Below are 24,795 nucleotides of genomic sequence, written 5' to 3' on the forward strand. Positions count from 1 at the left end.
ACTTGAATACCTAATGATACTTAGAAAATTACACTTTTCAAAATCATTAGTTCTACTGCTTGCGCTATTCAATTCTGAGTGGGGGTGAACTTCCAGTGCGTGGCCCTCTCGAGTAGAGCTTTCTTTAATTTGCTTCACCTACACGGGTCTCTAGCCTCTATTATAATCACTAAGCGGACCCGGGCCGTCGACATCTTGGCAGTGTCAAGTAAGGGCTAAAAGCTGTACCCATGAGCAGAAGTTTTCGTCGACCAAAGTCCAAGATTACTTATCATTGCTGCTTCGCTAGTTGTATAATTATATTGTAGTTTGTAGGTAGGTAATCTTTGACTTTGTCTTCTTGCTTGATCACAGTATCGAGCAGAATGTCGAGCAGTGGCTGTTGGAGTTTCAGGGACTACCCAGCAGAGTTGTTAAGTAAGAGATAACAGTGTAATATGTACCATTTTATGATAATTATTGTATCAGGTTTATAAACGTAGTTTAGGTTTAATGTTCACACCTGTCGTCCCATTCCCAAGGATTTATATACATGAAAACCCAGCAGGGTACTATTTTGAGATACGTCTATGTAGGATTGGGCGTCATAATATGGTTTGTAAAATTAAAACACCTTATCGTGAAATGATAAACATATTTAATTATCACGTATTTATTTGTATAACGCAGAAGATTCGTATCTAAGAAGCATTTTCAACGATCCAGTCACTAAAGGCACTGACGAGTGAGTTGACGCTAGGGTACATCGGCTCGAAGCAATTAGGGTGGCCCCAAGAGACGATTCCAACTACAATATCGCCATTTATTAAGATGGGACCCCCCGAGTCTCCACTGCAAGTAGCCTTGCCGCCGTCGCCGCCAGCGCATAACATTCTATCGGTGACTTTACGATTCTCAAGAGTTGTGTTAGCGTGTAGAGCTCTGTAGCGTTCGGCACAAACCGCCGTGTTGACTTTGTTAAACTGGACCTCTTGCAGGATTTCCGGCCCAGTACCTCCAGACTGTAAAAGCAGACAGAAAAAATATTTCACTGGTTCACAGGTGTTGAGCCTACTCCACAGAGTTATATACTGTGGAGAAGGCAGTTATTTAACACCATTTAACACGAAAGTTTCTGGTCAGGGAATGTATGTAAATGTATGAATGTTTTTTCGTAAGTATGGGAATAAAAAATGAATCTTTTTATTTATTAACTATTATTGGCACTTATAACCCAAAACATCTTAATAAAACTTGGAAAATATACTTACATTCAAAATTCCCCAACCAATCGCAGTCAATTCAGTCCCGTCTGCTATCGGGTATACACGTGCTGGGATGCTAGCAGCTCTTACTACGTCACCGAATATTGCAGGTCTGGCCAGTTTCAGTATCGCCACGTCATTCTCGACAAGATTGGTATATTCTGGGTGGCGCACGTATGAAGCCACATTGTAGACGGTTCCTCCGCTGATAGCGGAAGAGCTTCCAAGTCGAACGCCGTATGACCTGGCTGGAAAACTGTAAAAAATAAACGGGTACTTTACTTTTTCGGTCGTGTGACTTTTTACTATGGGGAGTTGAAAATTTGTCATAGAACAAAAGTATTTCAAAAAGACTAAGGTCGTCTTGCACAACAAAGTTAAACAAAATTAAATCTATGACCTTTTGCTCTGACATTATACTGTCAGAGCAAGAGACAAACTATTTAATTTTGATTAACTTTGTTGTGCAAGACGCCCTAAGTAAGTTACACTCTTTCGGGATACAAAATTAATAAAAGAATACAAAAGTAAAGGTGAGAGGATAGCGCCTTGAGGTACGCCAGCAGACAAAACAGTCAGTTAATACTGAGCTGCGCCGAATCACCTACTCATGACCCCGAAAATAAGAAGATAACCAGCTGACAGTAGGAAGAGATAACTTGGATTTTTATAAAACAGCTAATACTCGTAGGTAGTAAGTTAGGGTCCACATTGTTAAACGCATTTATTTCTCTCTCCATAGTGGCTTTCGCAAGACAGTCGTAGTCATTATTATACCCAGCTCGAAAACAAGACTAATAAGACAACAATTTGTTAGGAATGCAGTAAGCTGGCAGATGTTGGAGACGTAGGGGATTTCAGTCGTACTTAACCTAAACTTTCACTAGTATAAAAGGTATACATACCCGAAGCAATGAGCAGCGGACAGCACAGCGGTGGCACTGATCAAGGAACCTCCACATGCGGAGTCCCATACTATGCCGAACTCATTGATTTGGATGTTCGCAGCAAACGGGTACTTGTTGACTGTGGTGGGTCGGCCGCCGACTATACGCTGCTGCGCTGGCGCAGGCACCGACGCCGCTGAAAGTTAATAGGTACTTAACTAGGTAAATATTTTAAGTGATTCTGAAAAAGCCTTTTTCTTAACCTCTAATTTAATTATTCAGTAAAAGGATGCCATTTTCTTCTGCGATTACTTTTGAACATTTAAAATATAAGCAATTTAGTGGAATTGCGATAACTACGAGTACTTACCAAGGGCGACACTGATCACCGTAAAGAAAGTTATAGTGCTATGCATTGCTAATTAACAATGATTTATTAGATACTAGATAGGGCTCTTTATACCAATAAGAATCTTTATCAACTCCCTAAAAATTAAAAAAATAATCCCCTAAAATCTTATCAACCAAGTGATTAGGCGGTTTTTACATACTTACGTTATACGCTACAATAGGTAGGTATAGGATCATGATTTTGTTTATGATGAGGATCGGTCGATGATTCATAAGGTCGACGATATTTTTTGTTGACTCTTTATTTCATACCATGACTAAGACTATCCAATATTTTTGTCACATTACATGCAGAATGTTGAATCGTAGTGTTGAAAATAAGTTCCTAAGTACCTACCTTCAAAATCCCTTTTGAAAATAGTAAGTTCTACTTCTTGCGCTATCCAATTCAGAGAAGGAGCGAACTTCCTGTGAGTGGCTCTCTCGGGTGGCTTTGTACAATGTGATACACGGGTCTCTTTTAATAGTACTTATAGCGTCTTTATGGCATTGTGACAGACACAAGTGGACCTGGGCGTCAAGTACCTAACTACAAGGCTGCGGCCCTGATCAGAAGTTTTCGTAGACCAAAACCCAAGATTACTTATTAGCCTTATCATTATCACCGCTGCTTTGCCAGTTATAAGTATGTATAATTAATTTTATTGTAGTCTTTGGCATTACTTTCCTGATTGAGGAAAATATCGAGCTGTGGAAGATGGGAATTATTTTAAGGCGGCTGTTGGAGTTGACTCCCCCGGAAAGAAACTCTAGCTAGTACCCCGACTCTTCCTCGCAAACTGTTAAGAGGTACAGTAAAGGGCAGATAGACCTGACCCCTCTCAGAAACATTGTTACTATGAGAGGGAGGTCAGGTTTATCTGCACCTGACCGTACCAGTGTACTCGTACAATTATTATTTATTTTATGAAAGTGCGTGTGGGTTTATAAGCGTAGTTACATACGTTTACCCAATGATTTCAAAAGGAAGGATACGCCCGTCAGAACATTTGGTCGAAAGAAAATGGCACCCGCGCGCTGGCCCTAATTCATACATATTATGACAGATTTATGAGATTTTAGGGCCAACGCGACGGTGTCATTTTCTAGAGCGGTTGGGCCTGTCCTTCGGATAGTAATATATAAGTCAATGGGTTTACCTAATGTTCACACTTCAGTCGTACCACTCCCAAGGATTTAGTAAGTATAATAATATAGCACCAGGTTATCATTCTGAGGTACTCATATAGGCTTGAGCGTCATATGGTTTGTAAATAAAAACACAAATTACACATTATTCCGTGTTTATTTATATAGGGCAGAAGAATCGTATCTAAGAAGCATTTTCAACAATCCATTCACTATAGGCACTGACGAGTGAGTTGACACCGGGGTACGATGTATCAGGGCAGTAACCCCACGAGACGACACCAACTACGATGTCGTCATTCAATATGAGGGGACCTCCCGAGTCTCTGTTGCAAGTACCCTTGCCGCCGGTGTCGGTGCCAGCGCATATCATTCTATCAGTAACTGTAGGTAACGGGCTAGTTAATGTAGCGTTGAGGGCTGTGTAGCGTTCGGCGCAAACTGGCGTGTTCACTTTGTTGAGCTGGACTTCTTGCAGGATCTCCGGGGCAGGACCTCCAGCCTGTAAAAGAAGACAGACTTAGAATAAAAAGTAGAGTTGGTTGTTCAAAACTTTAAAATGAAGGTTTCTGGTCAGTGAATGAAGTGTAAAAAGGTTGGAATATTTAACTACACGGGAGAGGTATTTATGTTCACGTTTGTGATTTTGATACGAAAACTCTTTAAATTTAAACTCCTCCTCCTCCTTTGTATGAGAAGATATCTAATTATGTCTGCCTCTCAACCTCAGAACCGTAAAAAACTCTGGCAAAATAATATTATATACTTACATACAAATCGCCCCAACCAATCGCAGTCATTTCAGTCCCATCTGCTATCGGATACACACTGGCTGGGATGCTAACTAACTGCCAGTTACATACATGATGACAGAGATAAATTGAAAATGTAATAAAGTGGCTCAATGAATGAACTACTGCAAGCTTTTAAAATGTACGGAGGAAGATTGTCTGGTCCAATTGCACTACGAGGCTTTAACTGGTGTAATGCTCTTGCAATATTCTCTTTCGATATTTGACCTACATGTATTAAGCTGGCAGTCTTATCTGTGCATGAGCGATTTACAATATCAGCGTCAAGTGAGGGGGTGCTTTCTAAGAATACACTAGCAAAAAAGTCTGCAAATGCGTCTGCCGAGCCTTTGCCAGTGCACTCAATACCCTTATAAGAAACGCTAGTCTCAAAACCTCCTTTTGACCTTAACTCTGACATGTGTTTCCAAAAAGCGCGGGGATTCGACCTTAAATGGTTCTCGATCGAATAGGTATGAGCTGTATACGCTTTGGACAGTTTATGCTTAACATTCTTACGCAGTTCACTGTACGCTCTATATATGGTTGGATTTTTGCTAGCTTTCCATTTCCTGTGGAGGTTTGCTTTAAGATTCATATCCTTAAATAAATCACCAGAAAACCATACAGGATACGACCGAGATAATGACTTAGGCCTGTTCTTTCTGGGAACTGACTTATTGAAAATATCATATACAATGCTATAAAAAGACTCAACGGCCAAGTCGGCATTATTATGAACCAGTACCTGTGACCAATCGGCGTTGGATAGCAGATTGTTCAGCAAGGCAAAGTTAGCCTTTTTAAAATTCCAGTCCAAACTTGTATCAATGTGTTCTGTGGTACTTTGTTATGGTTTCCTGTCTGTTTGATACAACAGTGATAATAGCATTGTTAACTATCGTAATCGTAATATTCGAAAAGGAATGAAAAATTATATTGAAACTATGTCATTGAGGAGCGTCTCGAAGGACAAAAGTATATTTAAGTAGATATGTTTTTGTAGATATGTATGTATATAAGTAGATATGTTATGGCGGCCGAATGGCGTAGTGGTTAGTGACCCTGACTACTGAGCCGATGGTCCCGGGTTCGATTCCCGGCTGGGGCAGATATTTGTTTAAACACAGATATTTCGTCGCAGTCGTAGAACAGTGACGGATCTGATTTTTTTCGATTTTCGGATTATTGCAGATTCTTCTTTAAAATTTCATTATTTACCTATACAACAAAAGTTTTTTTAAAAATCTTTTATAATAAGCGAAATACAGAGTCGAACACTGACGGTTTTGATTTTTTCGCGTAGAACATGGGCGCTTGTGCCGTCCCGTCGATGTTCCGCGGTGACCCTCGCCCCCCGCGACCCGCTCCCGCGCGACGGTTTGTTTGTTCTGTCAGTGTTCTCTGTAGGAGCACATGGAACACGTAATGAGTACTTAAAATGTTTTTTTGCTATAATTATTATTTAAAAAGTTCTGTTTTCCATGTAAATATTTTTTTAATACTTCTCCCATAGAACATAGACGGTCTCTTAAATCCGTCGTTATTCTTGGAACTTTGTTTTAAAAAAATAAAAGCCCTAGTTTTCGCTAAAATCATTGAGAAGTTAGTTATAATTAGGCACGGTGTATTAAAAAAACAATATTGTTTGTTTGTTAAATTTAGTGACGGTATTTCAAATGCGACTATGTTCTTTGTCCTAACTATTGGTGTTTTGTATATACCGTCATTGTTTTATGGATAAGTGGTAGACGTATGTAGATAACCGTCGTTATTCTTTGGAATTATTTTAGGATACGTCGTTGTTCTTTCCTAATATTACGTATTTTCAATGAAAAATAAATAAATTTATGATTTTTCAGTATATTTTTGCTAATTTATTATGTTTTTAAAACTATGTGCTAAAAAACAATGTAAAATTATGTACTTAAGTACTTTTTTTGTTCATCAACTCTACTGCCAGAGGCAGGTGACGATGGGAGCACGGTACCATGCGGGTAGGTTTGGAATTATGTTTTTCCAGCCATTAGCATGAGTTACCAAACATACAAACGAAGTCAGCCGCAGAATCCACATCAAACATTAAATTTCTGCATTAACAGCTACCTCAACAGTTAAAAGTTACATTAACTGCAAAGGGAAAGTCCTAGCATCAACCGAATGCTGGTGATTGTCAAACAGCTGAGGATAATGACCATCGCGAAGCAGTTTGAGAGGATCCTTACATGGCTACGGATAAGATGACAGCAATTTCCTTCATTGACTGACCACAATCAGTAAATTCTCTAGTTCTAGGGGTGAATGGCATCGCGGGGGAGTCAACGTGATCGGACAGCAGTGAATTTACTGTTTGCGGGCAGTAAATAATTAAGTAAATTGGTATCATCTTATCCGTAGCTATGTAAGGATCATCTTGAACTGCTTGGGGATGATAATTTTCCTCAGCTGTTTCACAATCACCAGCACTCGATTCATACTGGGGCTTTTCCTCTTAAAAATAGGTGAGCCCACTTTATTCACGTTTTAATTTCAGGAAAAATTCCCCGTAAATTCTGTAATTCTCACATTATACTTACTTCTCCATAAAAAGGGTGAGAAATCCGACCTCGGAAACTATATACCCGTTAGCTTGACATCACACATGTATAAATAATTCACAATCGCATCCGTCCTCTGCTGAACTAACATCAACCACCAGAACAAGCCGGTTTCCGACCTAGATATTCTACCGCAAACCCTCTATACACGCTCAATCAGATTATTGAAAAGTTCATAGAGCTTAACACACCACTTTACCATGTATTTATTGACTATACAAAAGGTTTCGACAGTATCTACCATCAAGCAATTCACAAAATTCATCCAACTTACATCGAACTCGTTGGTACTATCTACATAAACAGCTCAGCCAACGTGAAATTGGAAAAACCTGGTACTGGTCCAATCCAACATTTCCGATTGAAAAGGGTGTCATACAAGGCGACCCTCGCTGTACACGCTTTACAATTTTCCTCAAAGAAGTCTTCAAGAAGTTGACACAGTCCTGGGAGGACAAGGACATCAATTTCGGAAGTAAAAAATAGTCAAACCTCGGTTTTGCGGACGATATTGCCCTATTCTCCCACTCAACGCCCGAGCTCCATCAAATGTTGCGAGAGCTATCCACGGCAAGCCTTGAAGTTGGACTAAAGGTGAACCGTTCGAAGACAACAGACATGACCAACAGCACGAAACGTAGGGTTGAGGTAGATAGGCAGGAAATACAATATGTCAATGAGTAATTTATTTGGGCGAGATAGCGTCCTTCGTCGTGGGTGCTAAGACCGCCAAACTGAAGTGAGTAGTATGTCGTATGCAGCCGGATAGGTAGGGTAAAAATGCTACCAAATGGGTAGCCGATAACGGCCGCGGCACAGGGGCAGACCCAGAAGAAGATAACGGGATGACCTAGACGTGTTTAGTAGGAACTGGAATGAAGAGGCCATGAACAGGGATAGCTGGAAGACCCAGGAAGAGACCTTTGCCCAGCAAAGGGTCACAAATGTCACGATTGAGTTGGGAAACTCCGTCACATATTCTCCTCGGCCATCCCTGATCAGAGAAGAAGACTTTTATCATTAGAGCCTGAAGACAAAAGTCTTCTTAAACCAGTGCATCTTGCTAGTGATGACGTATGGGGCAGATAGGTGGGCACTGACGGTAGTACTGGTCAACCGATTTAAAGTCGCTCAGCGTGCTATGCTTGGGGTTTCTCTGCTGGATCGTATCAGAAATGAGGGTATCCGACAGAGGACTAAGGTTACCGACATAGCTGTCAAAATGTGCAAGCTGATGTGGCAGTGGGCTGGCTATATCTGCCGAAGAACCGATAACCGTTGGGGTCGACGAATTCTCGAGTCACAAATAAGGACAACCGTAGGCTGGTAGCCAGTAGTGGCTGGATGAGGAAGCCCGAGGACCGAGTGTTGTGGAGCTCCTTGGGAGAGGCCTATGTTTAGCATTGGATGATTATTGACTGATGCTTGGACACAATGGGGTCTTCAAAAAACATTTTATTAAATAATTGTATTTTGTAAAAAAATTAGGACCTAAACAAAAAATAATATAGCGCAATCAGCACCCTCCTAAATAGGTTAATTAAAGATCCGTCTTTGAATTTTTCCATATATTCCCTAAAACAACGACGAAAAGTATAATACGCCATTAGATACACAATAAAAGTCCGTAAAAAAACGACGTATCATATAATGCGATATAGTAGGATACATAGAACAATGACCTATCTGATTTTTCAGGAAACCTAGACTTATTACAGACTAATTATACAGGCTATATTGCAAAAGTTCATTCGTATAATAATGTGACCAAATTTGAAATGAATTGCTTCAGCCGTTTTCATTTTATCGAACAAAACGTTGTTTAAAAACTTTAACTGGCTCTCCTGTAAAGTTGCTGTTTTGCAGATCCGTCATTGTTCTACGACTGCGACGATTTGTTCTCGGGTCTTGGATGTGCCCGTAAAATGGCTAACATACACTCTGGCGAAAAGTGGGTGCAGCAATGCACCTCTGCCTACCCCGCAAGGGAGTACATTAGTACAAGGCGTGAGTGCGTGTTTTTTTTTTTTTTTTTTTTTATATGTTTTTGTTAATAAAATCGGAATATTAAACAGTACGTTACCGTTATGCAAAGCCTAAATATATGAGAGTAGCGTTTGTTTCCGTTTCCGTACCAATTTACGTTCATTTCGGCTCAGTATCATGAAATCCGTCGTCGGTCTCAAATAATACTGTCAACTTCCGTCTGGTTTTTTAGCATTTCCGGTTACCGCCACCACCGAAGGCAGTTGAGTTTTGAGGCTCAATATTTTAATCATTAGGCGTTTGGATTTCAACCGAGACGGTTGTGGCTGCAGCCTATGCACGAGCACTGTCTCAATAGTACCAAGAAGTAAATATACCTATCGTTTTCAATTTTATACCTGAGGGTAAAAGTAAGTTTTTTCGAAAAGTGATTATTTTTCCACGACAAAAACTGTAAGTATACTTCGTTTATTAGTCAAAAATACTACCTATTTCTTTTCAAATCATCACCCTATGTTAATCGCATAGTACAAATTTTAATAACATTTAAAGCTTTTCTAGAATAGAAAACAGAAAAAACGACAGGTATAAGTATTAATAATGTTTAATGGATAAACGGTGTTACCGTTCGTAAGTTATTATTTGTTTATATCGAAGCAAATATTTTAAATATTTTCTAACGGTAATCAACTGCCGTTAGATATCAATTTCAGGAGTTATGGATAATCCCGGCCCATCTACAAGTACAGCGAGCATAGTGGAATGTCAGGAACCAGACAAGGATACAAGGAGGAAGAGAAGGAGAGAGTCTTCCAGCTCGGATTCGACGTCGAGCTCATCCTCGGAGTCAAGCTCGTCATCCAGTGATAATCGCAAGCGTAGTAAGAAACGCAAACGAAGCAAGAAGCGCAGCCGTAAGTTATTGAACAAATTGATTAAGGAGGTTAGCTTTCTGAAAAATCAAATGGCATGCACGAATACCACTGGATCTCGAGATCATATTGATTTAGACGTTAGTGGCGAGTTGTTCGAAAACGAATCTCTATCAGAACATTGTAACGAACCCGCAGAATTAAATTTTACAATGAGCACTAAAACTAAAGAACCATCTGTTCCACCAACATCACCCGAAATGCTGCAACTTTTGAAAGATTTACAAAGATTTGATAATCCTGAGTGGGTTAATGTCCGCTACGCTGACATTCAAAAACTGTACAGTCAATCGCCTGGTTTTGTAAATCTTGAAGCAAATGATGAAGTGCGACGATTAGATGTTTCAAAAAATACAGCTAATATGGAAAAGGCTTTCGCATCCATAACATTTGCCTTACTGAAACAGCGCGACGCGCTACAGAAGGATATGCAGGAACTTTTGAATTATGCTCACCAAAACCAACCCTTAGAGTACAAAGACTTGCATGCGAAGATTTCAGGTATCTTTTCAGATGGAAATTATTGCAAAACAACTGCTGATGCATTACAGTTGGTATGTGGTCACAGATCTGAATTAGTGCAACATAGAAGAGAAGCTATTCTGGCAGCTGTAAAAGACCCTTACCACAAAAGCGCTTTAAGGAAAATACCGCCATCTTGCAGCCATCTCTTTGATGCAGATAAATTCAGCGCTGTTCTAGAAAAATCTGGTGGAGTCAAAAAAGTATTCTGGTGCAATGAAAAAGATCGCTACCCTGCAGCGCAGAACGATCAAAAAAACCCAGTACAAATACAAAATAAAAATACGGGTAAGTCTGGCTACAAAGATCTCCGATCTGGCCCTAAAAATAATGTGAATTCGAATTTCCGTGGTAGAGGCACCAAGAGAAGACCACCAACACGAGAAGTTTCATACCGGAACACGGCAGACCGGCGCTCTCCCTCGTCCCACCGGGACAGGAGAGGACAAACCCGGCGCAAATATTGACTTGACCAGCAACTTCAGTGCAGGGAAACTCAGTCGGTTCTACGACCACTGGGTCAACCTGGGGGCCCCACCCCATATACTAAAAATGATCACCGGTTATCGAATACCGTTCAAGAAAAGGCCAATCCTGTTCTTACCAAACATCAATTCTCAGGAAACCACACACACAGAAGAGATGGATCATATCATAAACAAAATGCTGAAGCAGAAAATACTCGAAAAAGCATCACTTTCTCCAAGCTTCATTTCCACTATGTTTCTCCGTCCAAAACCAGACGGCACGTGGCGACCAATCTTCAACCTCAAGGCACTAAACAAATTTGTCGAAGTGGGAAAATTCAGATTGGTGAACATCCAACGAGTTCCAGACTTCCTGCAATCTCAGGACTGGATGGCCAAAATCGATATCCACCAGGCATATTTTCATCTAAATTTTTCGGTGAGTCACAGACGCTTTCTTCGCCTCATTTACAAAGGCCAGTTGCTACAAATGACTTGCTTACCCTTCGGGCTGAGTTCTGCACCAAAAACTTTCGCCACATTGACCAACTGGGTGGCCCAAATACTGAGAGACCAAGGAATACGTATATTAATATATTTGGACGACTTCCTTTTGGTTCACCAAAACCCAGCCACGCTAAAACATCAGATAAATATAGTAATAGAAACACTAAAATACCTGGGCTGGACAATAAACACAGAGAAGTCGATATCAACACCACAGCGATGCCTCGAATTTCTCGGCGTAGTATGGGATCCCTGGAAAAACAGGAAGTATCTACCAGAGCGAATAACATCGAAAGTACTCTCTCAAACATCAGCCATGCTCAAATCCAGCAAAGTCACACTAAAAGAGCTGCAACGGATTATTGGCGTCATGAATTTTGCAAGCTTCACAGTCCCAAGAGGCAGACTCCACTATCGTTTCCTGCCACGTCAACTAAACTCTCTTCTGAGGTCCGAACCGACGAAATCTGTATCACTAACGGTGAAGGCGATGAGAGAATTGAACTGGTGGCACAAGAACTGCACAAACTACTCCCAGTTGCACGAGCCAATACCAAATCACTACTTGACAACAGATGCCAGCGACGTGGGATGGGGAGCCAAGCTAGACGATCAGAGCATCCTTGGAACGTGGACAAATTCACAACAAAATTTACATTCCAATCAAAAGGAAATGATTGCGATATTCAACGTCCTACGAGGCCACGCTCCTGGCGTGCAAAAGTGTCCTAGTCCAGTCCGACAACAAAACTGTTGTCTCTTATCTTCGCAACGAAGGAGGGACAAAATCATTCAAACTCACAGAATTGGCAATGAAGATCTTTCTCATTTTGGACCAACACAAAATACACATGAGCATTTATCACATACCAGGTATATACAATTGCCATGCAGATCACCTTTCTCGACTAAAACTACGGCCAGAATGGCATCTGTTACCTCAAATAACTCGCATAATTTTCAAGAAATGGGGAGAGCCACGAATCGATCTATTCGCATCTCATCGCGCTCACGTAGTACCCACTTATTGCACTCTCGACAGACAGGACATGGGAGCTGCATGCTACGACGCACTAGGAGTAACTTGGGATTATTCACTGGCATGGGTGTTTCCTCCACCGCACCTAATACCGAAAGTTCTGTCACACCTGAACAAAGCAAGGGGACTGTATCTAATAGTGGCGCCTCGGTGGGAGCGAGCGTTCTGGCGACCAGACCTGAAGAGCCGAGCAACAGATGCACCTTTCACGATCAGGAACCTACCACAAGTTCTGGTAGACGTAACAACCGGTCTACCACCACCCAACGTGACAGAAATGATCCTGGAAGTGTGGAGATGTGGGGCTGGAACAAACACTTAACCAACTGGACACCTGAACAAAAGACTCTGCTTTCAGCAAGCTGGCGCGAGTCAACGCTTAAGACCTATAAATCTGCATGGAAGAAGTGGGTATCATGGACTTCAGAAAATCATGTAAATGCTGAAGAACCTACCGGGTCAGACCTAGCCAGATACTTAACTGATCTTTTTCAAAAGGATAACCTGGCGCTCAGCACAATAATGGTTCATAAATCTGCCGTGGCAACATTCTGTAACCCTAGTGACCGCGATAAACTAAGCTCACACTTATTAGTTAAACAGATCCTAAAGGCTATTTCATTAGCTAAATCAAAGCCATTAAGAGGAGAGTATAGCACTTGCTCGTCCATACAAAAAGAGAAAACGTTTTACTACCCATAAATATTATCCAATCTCCATGATTTTTTAGTATGTTATTGACACAAGGAATAACTAGGTTTATAGCTTTTTCTTTTTTCGTTTTTTTTTATAGATTCAAACTTATAGGCACCTCAAATAACGTAATTTTTATGTGTTGAATCAAGCCGTTTGTTGAACAATAACAATGTATTTTTTTTAAAAGCGAAACCTATAAACCTAGAATATATTATGCTGAAGCGATTGACACCAAAATCTAAGAAATTGGTTGATATTTAATTAGTGTAAAACGTTTTCTCCTGAACCAGAATTTCATTAAGAAAAGTACCTATTGTCAGTCGCGTGCTGCAGTGCATCTCTATCGCACCCGTGCCTGGGGCATGAGAGCGCAAGCGATAACAAATATTTTCCTAAATACCTATTTCGCTAGAATCGCGAAGCTATACTCTCCTCTTAAAACCACCCATATGGGATGTCGAAGTCTTGATACAACACATGACTAAAAGCGCAATTGACTCAGCAAAGCTTTTCGAAGTTGCTCGTCACACTGCAGCTATTTTACTGCTTTGTTCAAGTCGAAGAGTACATGATCTTACCTTACTCAAAATAAACTCTAAACACTGCATTATATCTGATGACCATATTACACTTTGGCCAGCTTTTGGATCTAAAACGGACACCTCTGACTATCGTCAATCCGGTTGGAGGTTACTGCATAATAAGAACAATAAACAATTGTGTCCCGTCCACTGGATAAAACACCTAATCCAGGTATCACAACCAAGAAGAGAACTTGCCAAATCTGATAATTTATTTATAACTACTGTCGGCGTTCCGAAACCAGCATCACGTACAATCATTGGAGGCTGGTTAAAAAAGCTTCTTGAGGAAGCTAACATTGATGCTACACCTGGCAGCTTTCGGTCAGCTGTGGCATCCAAAAATTGGATAGAGAATTATCAAATGGATGACATCCTGGCTAGAGGTAATTGGAAGTCAGCGAAGACATTCCAGAAATTCTACAGGCGCGAAATTAGTGCGCCTTCTAACAATAGGAGTTCTATCTCTTCATTATTTACGCCAATTAATGAATAACAAATTGATTTTGTTAAAATTTATTATAATTTTTAATTACACAATTATTTGTATGCCTGATACATAAATGTTTTGTAAGAAGATACTAATATCACAATAAATAGTTTTGATTACAAAATACACTATATTTTCTATTTTCCCTTACAATATAGTCAGATTGCCTGACCTATGTGTTTTCCTGATTATGTCTCATAATGCTGTTCGCCACCACCAGGCGATAATAAACACGTCTCTCATATATTTAGGCTTTGCATAACGGTAACGTACTGTTTAATAGATACATTTTACCTGAAAATAAAATGTTTATTAAACATACTTACCTTATGCAAAGCCTAACATTTTTATAACCTGCCTGGTGAAAAATCAGAGCCTAATGATTAAAATATTGAGCCTCAAAACTCAACTGCCTTCGGTGGTGGCGGTAACCGGAAATGCTAAAAAACCAGACGGAAGTTGACAGTATTATTTGAGACCGACGACGGATTTCATGATACTGGGCCGAAATGAACGTAAATTGGTACGGAAACGGAAACAAACGCTACTCTCATATATTTAGGCTTTGCATAAGGTAAGTATGTTTAATAAACATTTTATTTTCAGGTAAAATGTATCTATTTCGCTATTTTATTTTTTTATCAATCAAACATCTACCTACTAGAAGGACAATAACTCTAAATGTTTTTGGGATCAGCATCATTTTTAACCGACTTCAAAAAAGGAGGAGGTTCTCAATTCGTCGGGATATTTTTTTTTTTTTATGTATGTTCACCGATTACTCCGCCGTTTATGAACCGATTTTGAATATTCTTTTTTTGTTGTATTGGGTTGAGCTCCCAGGTAGTCCCATTTTTTTTCAGAATTTTATCTCACCCCCAAGGGTGGGTCATCATTGGCCACAGCATCTGTTGTAGATGGTAGTTGCAGCACTCGTAGGTTTATGGGTTGCCGCATCGCCGTTGATGGCTGTACAAGCCTATAGCGGCACGGCATTTCTTTCCGCATCGATCGCAAACAAAACATGAATGTATGGGAGGTGGTAGATCACGACGAAGTTTTTTCTGCTTAAGATTATCTAGCCAGTCTTCGTCGTGTTTTGACATTCCAACTTTAACGTCATGGCGCCACTCAGGTCTCATGTCAGCGCGTTCTTCCCAACCGTCTATCTGAATACCGAAGCTGTTCATGTCCCGCTTGCAAGCATCCTTAAATCTGAGAATTGGGCGCCCAACAGGTCTCTTTACATCAGCTATTTCACTCAACATGACTTGGCGTGGCAGTCTCTCAGGGGCCATCCGATGAACGTGACCAAGCCAACGAAGCCTTCTCTGCTTTAGCATGGCAGTTATGCTGCAGCAATGTGTCACTGTGAGAACTGCCTCGTTGCTCATTTTGTCCTTCCATGTGACTCCAAGAATAGTCCTCAGGCATCGCATATGAAAGGCGTTAAGTTTGCGTTCTTGTTTCGCATATGAAGTCCACGTTTCCGAAGCGTACAACAATATACTCAGGACGCAGGTCTGGTATACGAGGACTTTGGTGTTCGTAGTTAGCTTTCGGTTTCTCCAAACGCGTGCAAAGAGCCTTCCAAAAGTAGTTGACGCTTTGCCAATCCGAGTATCTATTTCTCTGTCGTTTGATAGCGAGGACGTGGTGGTTGAGCCAAGGTAGCAAAAATGATCCACAACTTCTAGGACAGCACCGTCGAGTGAAATTTTTGGAGGCTGGTCAACGCCCTGCACCATGATTACAGTCTTCTTGGTGTTGACACTCATAGAGAACATATGACATGCATTGCCGAATCTCGTCACTAATTCCTGGAGTTCGCTTTCCGAGTTAGCAACTAGTGCAGCATCATCTGCATAAAGGAGTTCTCTAGCAATCAAATCTTGACGCTTTCGTTTTGACTTTAGGAGACTGATGTTGAATAGCCTTCCGTCCTTTCTTGTATGCAGATGTACTCCGACGTCGCAGTTTTCAAAAGCAGTCAGAAGCAGTGCAGAGAAGAAGATCCCGAAGAGGGTAGGTGCTAGCACGCAGCCTTGTCTGACTCCACGGTTAACGGCGAAAGGTTCAGATTTTTCACCATCAAATATTACTGACCCATTCATGGTATCGTGGAAGGACCTGATGATGGATAGAAGTTTTGGAGGGCATCCAATCTTACTCAGCACTTCGTACAGCCCCTCTCTACTCACAGTGTCAAATGCCTTGTTGAGGTCGACAAAGGCCATGTAAAGAGGGAGACAATGTTCGCGACTCTTTTCTTGAAGTTGCCGAAGGGTAAATATCATGTCATTGGTCGAACGGCCTGCCCTAAACCCACATTGTGATTCCGGGTATATCTGGGAGGCCAAAGTTTCCAGCCTTCGTAAAACAACTTTCGCAAATGCCTTTCCTACAATACTTAACAGGGATATTCCTCTGTAGCTGTTACAATCGCCTCTATCTCCTTTACCTTTATACAAGGTGACTATGTCAGCGTCTCTCATTTCTTGAGGCACAGTTCCTTCATCCCAACAACGCAGTAAGAGTGCATACAGGGGCGAAGAAACACAGCCGAGCCTTATCAGTTCAGCGGGCAAATTGTCAGAACCCGTGCTTTTACCTAGTTTTAGGCTTTGGAGCGCTTTAATGAATTCATCACCTTTAGGGGGGACGTCAAGTTCCGTCGCCACGGTTCGAGGAGTTAGATTAGCTAGTGCATCGGGGCGTATAGCAACTTCTTGAGAGTACAGGTTCGTGTAGTGCTGTGCCCATCTTGAAAGCTCTTCTCTTTTGTCGGCAATCGGATTTCCATCAAGATCTTTGATTGCGGCACGTTTTCTTTTAGTCGGGCCGATTGCAGACTTTATTCCCTGGTACATACCCCTGAAGTCACCTACATCCTTACACTGTTGTATTGACTGGCACAGCTTTACCCAATATTCATTAGCGCAACTGCGACTGACGCGTTGTACTTCTGCTTTGGCTGCCTTGTATGCATGTGTCTTGGCAGGATCCCTGTGGTTGTTAAGGAGATTAGTGTGAGCTATTCGTTTTTTCTCAATAACAGGAAGCAGAATGTGTTCGTAGTCAGCGAACCAGTCACGAACAGTCCTTTCTTTTTTGCCGAATACCTTTTCAGCTGTTTGTGTTATTTCCTTCTTCACTAGCTGCCACATATCTTCGGCACTAGTGGTTTGTTCCAAAGATTCCTTGCTAAGTTTTTCCTCAATCAGCTTTTCCAGATCTTTATATAGAGCCTTATCCTGCATAGCTGCGGTGTTCAGTGCAACTTTTCGAGGAGCTTTTCTAGCAGAATGAATTTTCTTTGGTGTAAGGCGGGTTTTGGCCATGATTAAGGAATGGTCTGTGTTGCAGTCTGCGCTGTGATAGGTACGGGAATTTAGGATATCGCGTAGGTCAGTCCTCTTAGTTATAATAAAATCGATCTGGTGCCAATGACCTGAGCGTGGGTGTTTCCATGACACTTTGTGAATACTTTTGTTCTGAAAGTAGGTGTTCGTTATGCAAAGAGAGAGAGATGCACAAAGCTCCAGAAGGCGTTGACCGTTATCGTTAATGTTGCCAATTCCATGATGTCCTATGCATTCTGGCCAGTTGTCAGATTTGTTTCCCACCCTTGCATTAAAGTCGCCGAGTAGCAAAAGTTTATCAGATGCACGAACTTTTTCCAGGTATGAATTTCCATTTTGGGCACATATTAACCGATTCTAATGAAATTAAGAACGTAAATATAGTCCTTATAACAAAATTATATGATGGTGACCTTGAGCTGATCTGATGATGGAAACGGAAGGCAGTCAGGGGAACTCCTCAACGGTATATAGCAACTACTTCGTGTTTAGGCTTGAATGATTCGTATTGATTAGTAGGACTTTTTGGTATCATTTGCACCTTACTTTTGATTGAAAATTATTGCAAATAAACTAAAAACTATAAAATAAAATAATAATTCAAAAAATTAAAAAACCGACTTCAATAATCACTAAAATGTAAGAAATAATTTAAGGTTTACACAAATTCTACTCGTATTTGACAGTACAAATATACCTAAGCAGGAACTTTCTTTTTTGAAGTTGGTGCCATATTTCTTTAGATTACTTTGTCACCGCACCACGTGTTTTTATATTTTACTAACATACCGAATTCTGAGTGGGGGTGAACTTCCAGTGCGTGGCCCTCTCGAGTAGAGCTTTCTATAATTTGCTTCACCTACACGGGTCTCTAGCCTCTATTATAATCACTAGCGGACCTGGGCGTCGACATTTTGGCAGTGTCAAGTAAAGGCCTGTAGCCCTGAGCAGAAGTTTTCGTAGACCGAAGTCCAAGATTACTTATCACTGCTGCTTCGCTAGTTGTATAATTATATTGTAGTATGTAGGTAATCCTTGACTTTGTCTTCTTGCTTGATGACAGTATCGAGCAGAATGTCGAGCAGTGGCTGTTGGAGTTTCAGGGATTACCCAGAAAAGTTGTTTAGTAAGAGATAAAAGTGTAATATGTACCATTTTATGATAATTATAATGATAATTATTGTATCAGATTTATAGCCGTAGTTAGGTTTAATGTTCACACCTGTCGTCCCATTCCCAAGGATTTATGTACATGAAAACCCAGCAGGGTACTATTTTGAGATACGCCTATGGAGGATTGCGCGTCATATGGTTTGTAAAATTAAAGCACCTTATCGTGAAATGATACACATATTTAATTATCACGTATTTATTTATATAACGCAGAAGAATCGTATCTAAGAAGCATTTTCAACGATCCAGTCACTAAAGGCACTGACGAGTGAGTTGACGCTAGGGTACATCGGCTCGAAGCAATTAGGGTGTCCCCAGGAGACGATTCCAACTACAATATCGCCATTTATTAAGATGGGACCCCCCGAGTCTCCACTGCAAGTAGCCTTGCCGCCGTCGCCGCCAGCGCATAACATTCTATCGGTGACTTTACGATTCTCAAGAGTTGTGTTAGCGTGTAGAGCTCTGTAGCGTTCGGCACAAACCGCCGTGTTGACTTTGTTAAACTGGACTTCTTGCAGGATCTCCGGCTTAGTACTTCCAGACTGTAAAAGCAGACAGAAAAAAATATTTCACTGGTTCACAGGTGTTGAGGCTACTCCACAGAGTTATATACTGTGGAGAAGGTAGTTATTTAACACCATTTAACACGAAAGTTTCTGGTCAGGGAATGTATGTAAATGTATGAATGTTTTTTCGTAAGTATGGAAATAAAAAAATGAATCTTTTTATACATTAACTATTATTAGCACTTACAACCCAAAACATCTTAATAAAACTTGGAAAATATACTTACATTCAAAATTCCCCAACCAATCGCAGTCAATTCAGTCCCGTCTGCTATCGGGTATACACGTGCTGGGATGCTAGCAGCTTTTACTACGTCACTAAATATTGCAGGCCTGGCCAGTTTCAGTATCGCCACGTCATTCTCGACAAGATTGGTATATTCTGGGTGGCGCACGTATGAAGCCACATTGTAGACGGTTCCTCCGCTGATAGCGGAAGAGCTTCCAAGTCGAACGCCGTATGACCTGGCTGGAAAACTGTAAAAAATAAACGGGTACTTTACTTTTTCGGTCGTGTGACTTTTTACTATGGGGAGTTGAAAATTTGTCATAGAACAAAAGTATTTCAAAAAGACTAAGGTCGTCTTGCACAACAAAGTTAAACAAAATTAAATCTATGACCTCTTGTTCTGACATTATACTGTCAGAGCAAGAGACAAACTATTTAATTTTGATTAACTTTGTTGTGCAAGACGCCCTAAGTAAGTTACACTCTTTCGGGATACAAAATTAATAAAAGAATACAAAAGTAAAGGTGAGAGGATAGCGCCTTGAGGTACGCCAGCAGACAAAACAGTCAGTTAATACTGAGCTGCGCCGAATCACCTACTCATGACCCCGAAAATAAGAAGATAACCAGCTGACAGTAGGAAGAGATAACTTGGATTTTTATAAAACAGCTAATACTCGTAGGTAGTAAGTTAGGGTCCACATTGTTAAACGCATTTATTTCTCTCTCCATAGTGGCTTTCGCAAGACAGTCGTAGTCATTATTATACCCAGCTCGAAAACAAGACTAATAAGACAACAATTTGTTAGGAATGCAGTAAGCTGGCAGATGTTGGAGACGTAGGGGATTTCAGTCGTACTTAACCTAAACTTTCACTAGTATAAAAGGTATACATACCCGAAGCAATGAGCAGCGGACAGCACAGCGGTGGCACTGATCAAGGAACCTCCACATGCGGAGTCCCATACTATGCCGAACTCATTGATTTGGATGTTCGCAGCAAACGGGTACTTGTTGACTGTGGTGGGTCGGCCGCCGACTATACGCTGCTGCGCTGGCGCAGGCACCGACGCCGCTGAAAGTTAATAGGTACTTAACTAGGTAAATATTTTAAGTGATTCTGAAAAAGCCTTTTTCTTAACCTCTAATTTAATTATTCAGTAAAAGGATGCCATTTTCTTCTTCGATTACTTTGAACATTTAAAATATAAGCAATTTAGTGGATTTGCGATAACTACTTACCAAGAGCGACACTGATCACCGTAAAGAAAGTTATAGTGCTATGCATTGCTAATTAACAATGATTTATTAGATACTAGATAGGGCTCTTTATACCATTAAGAATCTTTATCAACTCCCTAAAAATTAAAAAATTAATCCCCTAAAATCTTATCAACCAAGTGATTAGGCGGTTTTTACATACTTACGTTATACGCTATAATAGGTAGGTATAGGATCATGATTTTGTTTATGATGAGGATCGGTCGATGATTCATAAGGTCGACGATATTTTTTGTCGACTCTTTATTTCATACCATGACTAAGACTATCCAATATTTTTGTCACATTGCATGCAGAATGTTGAATCGTAGTTTTGAAAATAAGTTCATAAGTACCTGCCTACCTTCAAAATCCCTTTTGAAAATAGTAAGTTCAGAGAAGGGTACGAACTTCCTGTGTGTGGCTCTCTCGGGTGGCAAATTTGTACAATGTGAAAACGGGTCTCTTTTAATAGTACTTATAGGATCTTAATGGCATTGTGACAGACACAAGTGGACCTGGGCGTCAAGTACCTAACTACAAGGCTGCGGCCCTGAGCAGAAGTTTTCATCGACCAAAGTCCAAGATTACTTATTAGGTAGCCTTATCATTATCACCGCTGCTTTGCCAATCAGGTATAAGTATAATTTTATTGTAGTCTTTGGCGTTCATTTCCTGCTTGAGGACAATATCGAGCGGTGGAAGTTCCGAATTATTTCTAGAGCTGCTGTTGGAGTTGACTCCCACGGAAGGTAACTCTAGCTAGTAAGTACCCCGACTCTTCCTCACAAACCGTTAAGAGGTACTAGTGTGCAATGATTTATCAAAGTGACTGTGGGTTTATGGGCGTAGATGACCTCTGTCGTCCCAATCCCGAGGATTTATGTAAGTACGTATAATAATATAGCACCAGGTTATCATTCTGAGGAACCTACTCATATAGACTTGAGCGTCATATCGTTTGTAAATAAAAACACAAATTACACATTATCCCGTATTTATTTATTTAGCGCAGAAGAATCGTATCTAAGAAGCATTTTCAACAATCCATTCACTATAGGCACTGACGAGTGAGTGGACACCGGGGTACGATGTATCAGGGCAGTAACCCCAAGAGACGACTCCAACTACGATGTCGTCATTCAGAATGATGGGACCTCCCGAGTCTCTGTTGCAAGTACCCTTGCCGCCGGCGTCGGTGCCAGCGCATATCATTCTATCAGTAACTGTAGGTAACGGGCTAGTTAATGTAGCGTTGAGGGCTGTGTAGCGTTCGGCGCAAACTGACGTGTTCACTTTGTTGAGCTGGACTTCTTGCAGGATCTCCGGGGCAGGACCTCCAGCCTGTAAAAGAAGACAGACTTAGAATAAAAAGTAGAGTTGGTTGTTCAAAACTTTAAAATGAATGTTTCTGGTCAGTGAATGAAGTGTAAAACGGTTGGGATATTTAACTACACGGGAGAGGTATTTATGTCCACTTTTGTGATTTTGGTACGTAAACTCTTAAAATTGCTCATTTTTGTATGGGAAGATATCTAAATATATGTCTGGCTCTCAACCACCGCACCGTAAAAAACTCTGGCAACCGTAATATACTCACATACAAATCGCCCCAACCAATCGCAGTCAATTCAGTCCCATCTGCTATCGGATACACACTGGCTGGGATGCGAGCAGCTCTTATGACGTCACTGAATATTACAGGCCTGGCCAGTTTCAGTATCGCCACGTCACCCTCGTCGAGTCCTGTCCAGTCAGGGTGGACCACGTATGAGGTTACATTGTAGACGGTTCCGCCACTGAATGGGTCAGAGCTTCCAAGTCTTACGGAATAATAGCTGGCTGGAAATCTGTAAAAAAATAAAAAACACAGTCATATTATTTATGTCCCGTTTAAGTATGGCTTGATAAACATGGGTGTAAACGAGCTCTCTAGTGGAGAACAAGCTCAGGGTGGGACCTCATCCAGCCCACTGGACTGACAATCTTAGATAGGTGTCTGGAAGTAGCTGGATGAGGAAGGCTTGGCAGAGGCACACATATAGCAGTGGGTGAAAACGAGCTACCGCCTTGGCGAACGCCATCAGAAAAATCAGACTGTCCTAGTCTGTACTGCGCTGTAAAAATCCACTGACACGCTGACTCAGTAAGGAATTCGGCAGTGCTATGCAGATGACAGGATGTTGACGTAGGGGATTTTAGTCGTGGTTACCTGAACTTTCGGTTTTATTTATTTATTTATTTGTAAGTTACAAAAACAGATTGTTATTAACACATTCTTATAAATTCATGCTTGTGGATCTTAATGTAAATAACAGTCCAAAACTATGTAACAAAAACATGCTAGAGTAGTTTGCTACACAAACATTTGTTTAGGTTAGTAATTATATTTTAAACTTAATTTTAAATCTATGAGGTAACTAGTTAAACTAAATCATTAATTAGGTTAGTTCTAATTCTAAGCCAGTACATATTGGCATACAAACAACGTAATTAGGTAGGTATATATTATAAGTAGTTTAATTATGTACTTAACAAGTGTTCATTCATTATTGTAAAGCAATTTTATTGCATAACGGAACCCAGGTAGTGATGACCCAAATATATCAATATGATTATGACTGCTGATTAAACTATTATATAGTTGACACATTCTGTGTACTGGTGTATTAACTGTGGAGTTTGTTCTGTGACCCGTTATAAAAAAAGGTTTTATATTACGAGGGGTTCGTCTAGGGCAATTAAAGTGTATATTCGGTAAAATATTTTATTAAAATAGGTTTTATTAAAGTCACAGCACATCCTTACTTCCTTACTATATTAATATTATAAATGCGAAAGTAACTGTGTCTGTCTGTCTGTCTGTCTGTCTGTCTGTTACTCTTTCACGTCAAAACTACTGAACGGATTTGAATGAAATTTGGTATACATATGGTATAGACCCTGAGAAAGAACATAAGCTACTTTTTATCCCGGAATTCCCACGGGAAAACTTTTTAAGGCGAAGCGAAGCTCGCGGGAACAGCTAGTAATATATAAACGTAACGTAAACGGATCAGCCTTCCTTTTCTTCTATCAACCAGGCGTTCGCGAGCTCGTGTCAGAAGAAAATAAAGGCCATCCGTTTACATTACGCTTATAATTATGTGCTGTGACCATAATACGTACGCAACACAATGAGCAGCGGTCAGTACAGCGGTGGCACTGATCAAGCTTCCCCCACATGTGGCGCTGAATGCTATGCCGAATGCATCGTATTGAATATTCGCAACAAACGGGTACTTGTTGACTGTGGTGGGTCGGCCGCCGACTATACGCTGCTGCGCTGCTGCAGGCACCGACGCCGCTAAAAGTTAGTATAACAAAAGTTATTTAAAAAAAATTTTGATTGTAAGTGATTTTGAAATAACCTTATTGTAAACTTAAAATTTACTTCACTCAAAGAAAGAGAAGGTGCTCAATTCTCACTTAAGTATGCTTTTTTATGTGACCTCTTTGAATGAAAAATTAAAGGTAATAAGACGATAATAATTAGTAGATGATGATAATTGTACTACTTACCAAGAGCGACACTGATCACCGCTAGTAAAATGATGAAGCTACGCATTGCTAATAAACAATGTTTTACTACACACCTGAAGTCCTCTTTATACTTACCATTACAAATCTTTATCAACTTCCGAAAAAACCAAAACTGTCTTATCAACTAATCATAATCAAATCAAATTTTGATTAGGCTATTAATAATTATGTATGGCTTATCTAAACTAAGTGATGATTTTGATAGTAATTTTGTTATGATAATATGCATATTTATTATGTAAGAACTTACGTGTAGGCGAGTAATGTATACCTACACTAATCATTTGTGTTTTTGAAAAAGATGTTTCATGGAAAAGTACCTACTAAGAATGTTTATTGAAA

At 40.5% G+C, this 24,795-nt stretch overlaps 3 protein-coding genes across 3 annotated transcripts; all 3 read right to left on the minus strand.

Moving 5' to 3' along the window:
• Positions 1 to 636: 636 nt before the first annotated feature.
• Positions 637 to 2,331, minus strand: LOC125489255 (trypsin CFT-1-like; the record flags this gene model as incomplete). Its single annotated transcript, XM_048624521.1, has 3 exons — positions 637 to 1,001; positions 1,251 to 1,500; positions 2,150 to 2,331. Coding segments are annotated over 3 exons (753 nt in total), but the record flags the coding sequence as incomplete, so codon positions are not given.
• Positions 2,332 to 3,808: 1,477 nt separating this feature from the next.
• Positions 3,809 to 4,509, minus strand: LOC125489254 (vitellin-degrading protease-like). The gene is made up of 2 exons (XM_048624520.1): positions 4,441 to 4,509; positions 3,809 to 4,172 (listed from the first exon to the last, which is right to left on the minus strand). The coding sequence occupies exons 1-2, from the start codon at positions 4,468 to 4,470 to the stop codon at positions 3,855 to 3,857; spliced, it is 348 nt and encodes a 115-aa protein (XP_048480477.1). The 5' UTR covers positions 4,471 to 4,509; the 3' UTR covers positions 3,809 to 3,854.
• A 14,484-nt stretch (positions 4,510 to 18,993) lies between these two features.
• LOC105382198 (polyserase-2) lies at positions 18,994 to 24,582 on the minus strand. Its single transcript, XM_048624435.1, has 8 exons — positions 24,433 to 24,582; positions 24,040 to 24,217; positions 22,472 to 22,721; positions 21,900 to 22,215; positions 20,854 to 20,901; positions 20,509 to 20,686; positions 19,610 to 19,859; positions 18,994 to 19,358 (listed from the first exon to the last, which is right to left on the minus strand). The coding sequence occupies exons 1-8, from the start codon at positions 24,476 to 24,478 to the stop codon at positions 19,038 to 19,040; spliced, it is 1,587 nt and encodes a 528-aa protein (XP_048480392.1). The 5' UTR covers positions 24,479 to 24,582; the 3' UTR covers positions 18,994 to 19,037.
• Positions 24,583 to 24,795: the final 213 nt, after the last annotated feature.

The sequence above is a fragment of the Plutella xylostella genome, chromosome 12 (genome assembly GCF_932276165.1).
Source record: "Plutella xylostella chromosome 12, ilPluXylo3.1, whole genome shotgun sequence".
In the NCBI taxonomy this organism is placed as follows: domain Eukaryota; kingdom Metazoa; phylum Arthropoda; class Insecta; order Lepidoptera; family Plutellidae; genus Plutella; species Plutella xylostella.

Excerpts from the sequence above, each read along its gene's own strand:
- LOC125489254 (XM_048624520.1), bottom strand. The coding sequence starts at position 4,470 with ATGACTGCGATTGGTTGGGGCGATTTGTAT. Across the intron at positions 4,173-4,440 it reads TTGGTTGGGGCGATTTGTAT|GCTGGAGGTCCTGCCCCGGA; the intron begins GTAAGTATATAA and ends CTTCTTTTACAG.
- LOC105382198 (XM_048624435.1), bottom strand. The coding sequence starts at position 24,478 with ATGCGTAGCTTCATCATTTTACTAGCGGTGATCAGTGTCGCTCTTG. Across the intron at positions 22,216-22,471 it reads TTGGTTGGGGCGATTTGTAT|GCTGGAGGTCCTGCCCCGGA; the intron begins GTGAGTATATTA and ends CTTCTTTTACAG. Across the intron at positions 19,860-20,508 it reads TCCGCTGCTCATTGCTTCGG|TTTTCCAGCCAGGTCATACG; the intron begins GTATGTATACCT and ends TATTTTTTACAG.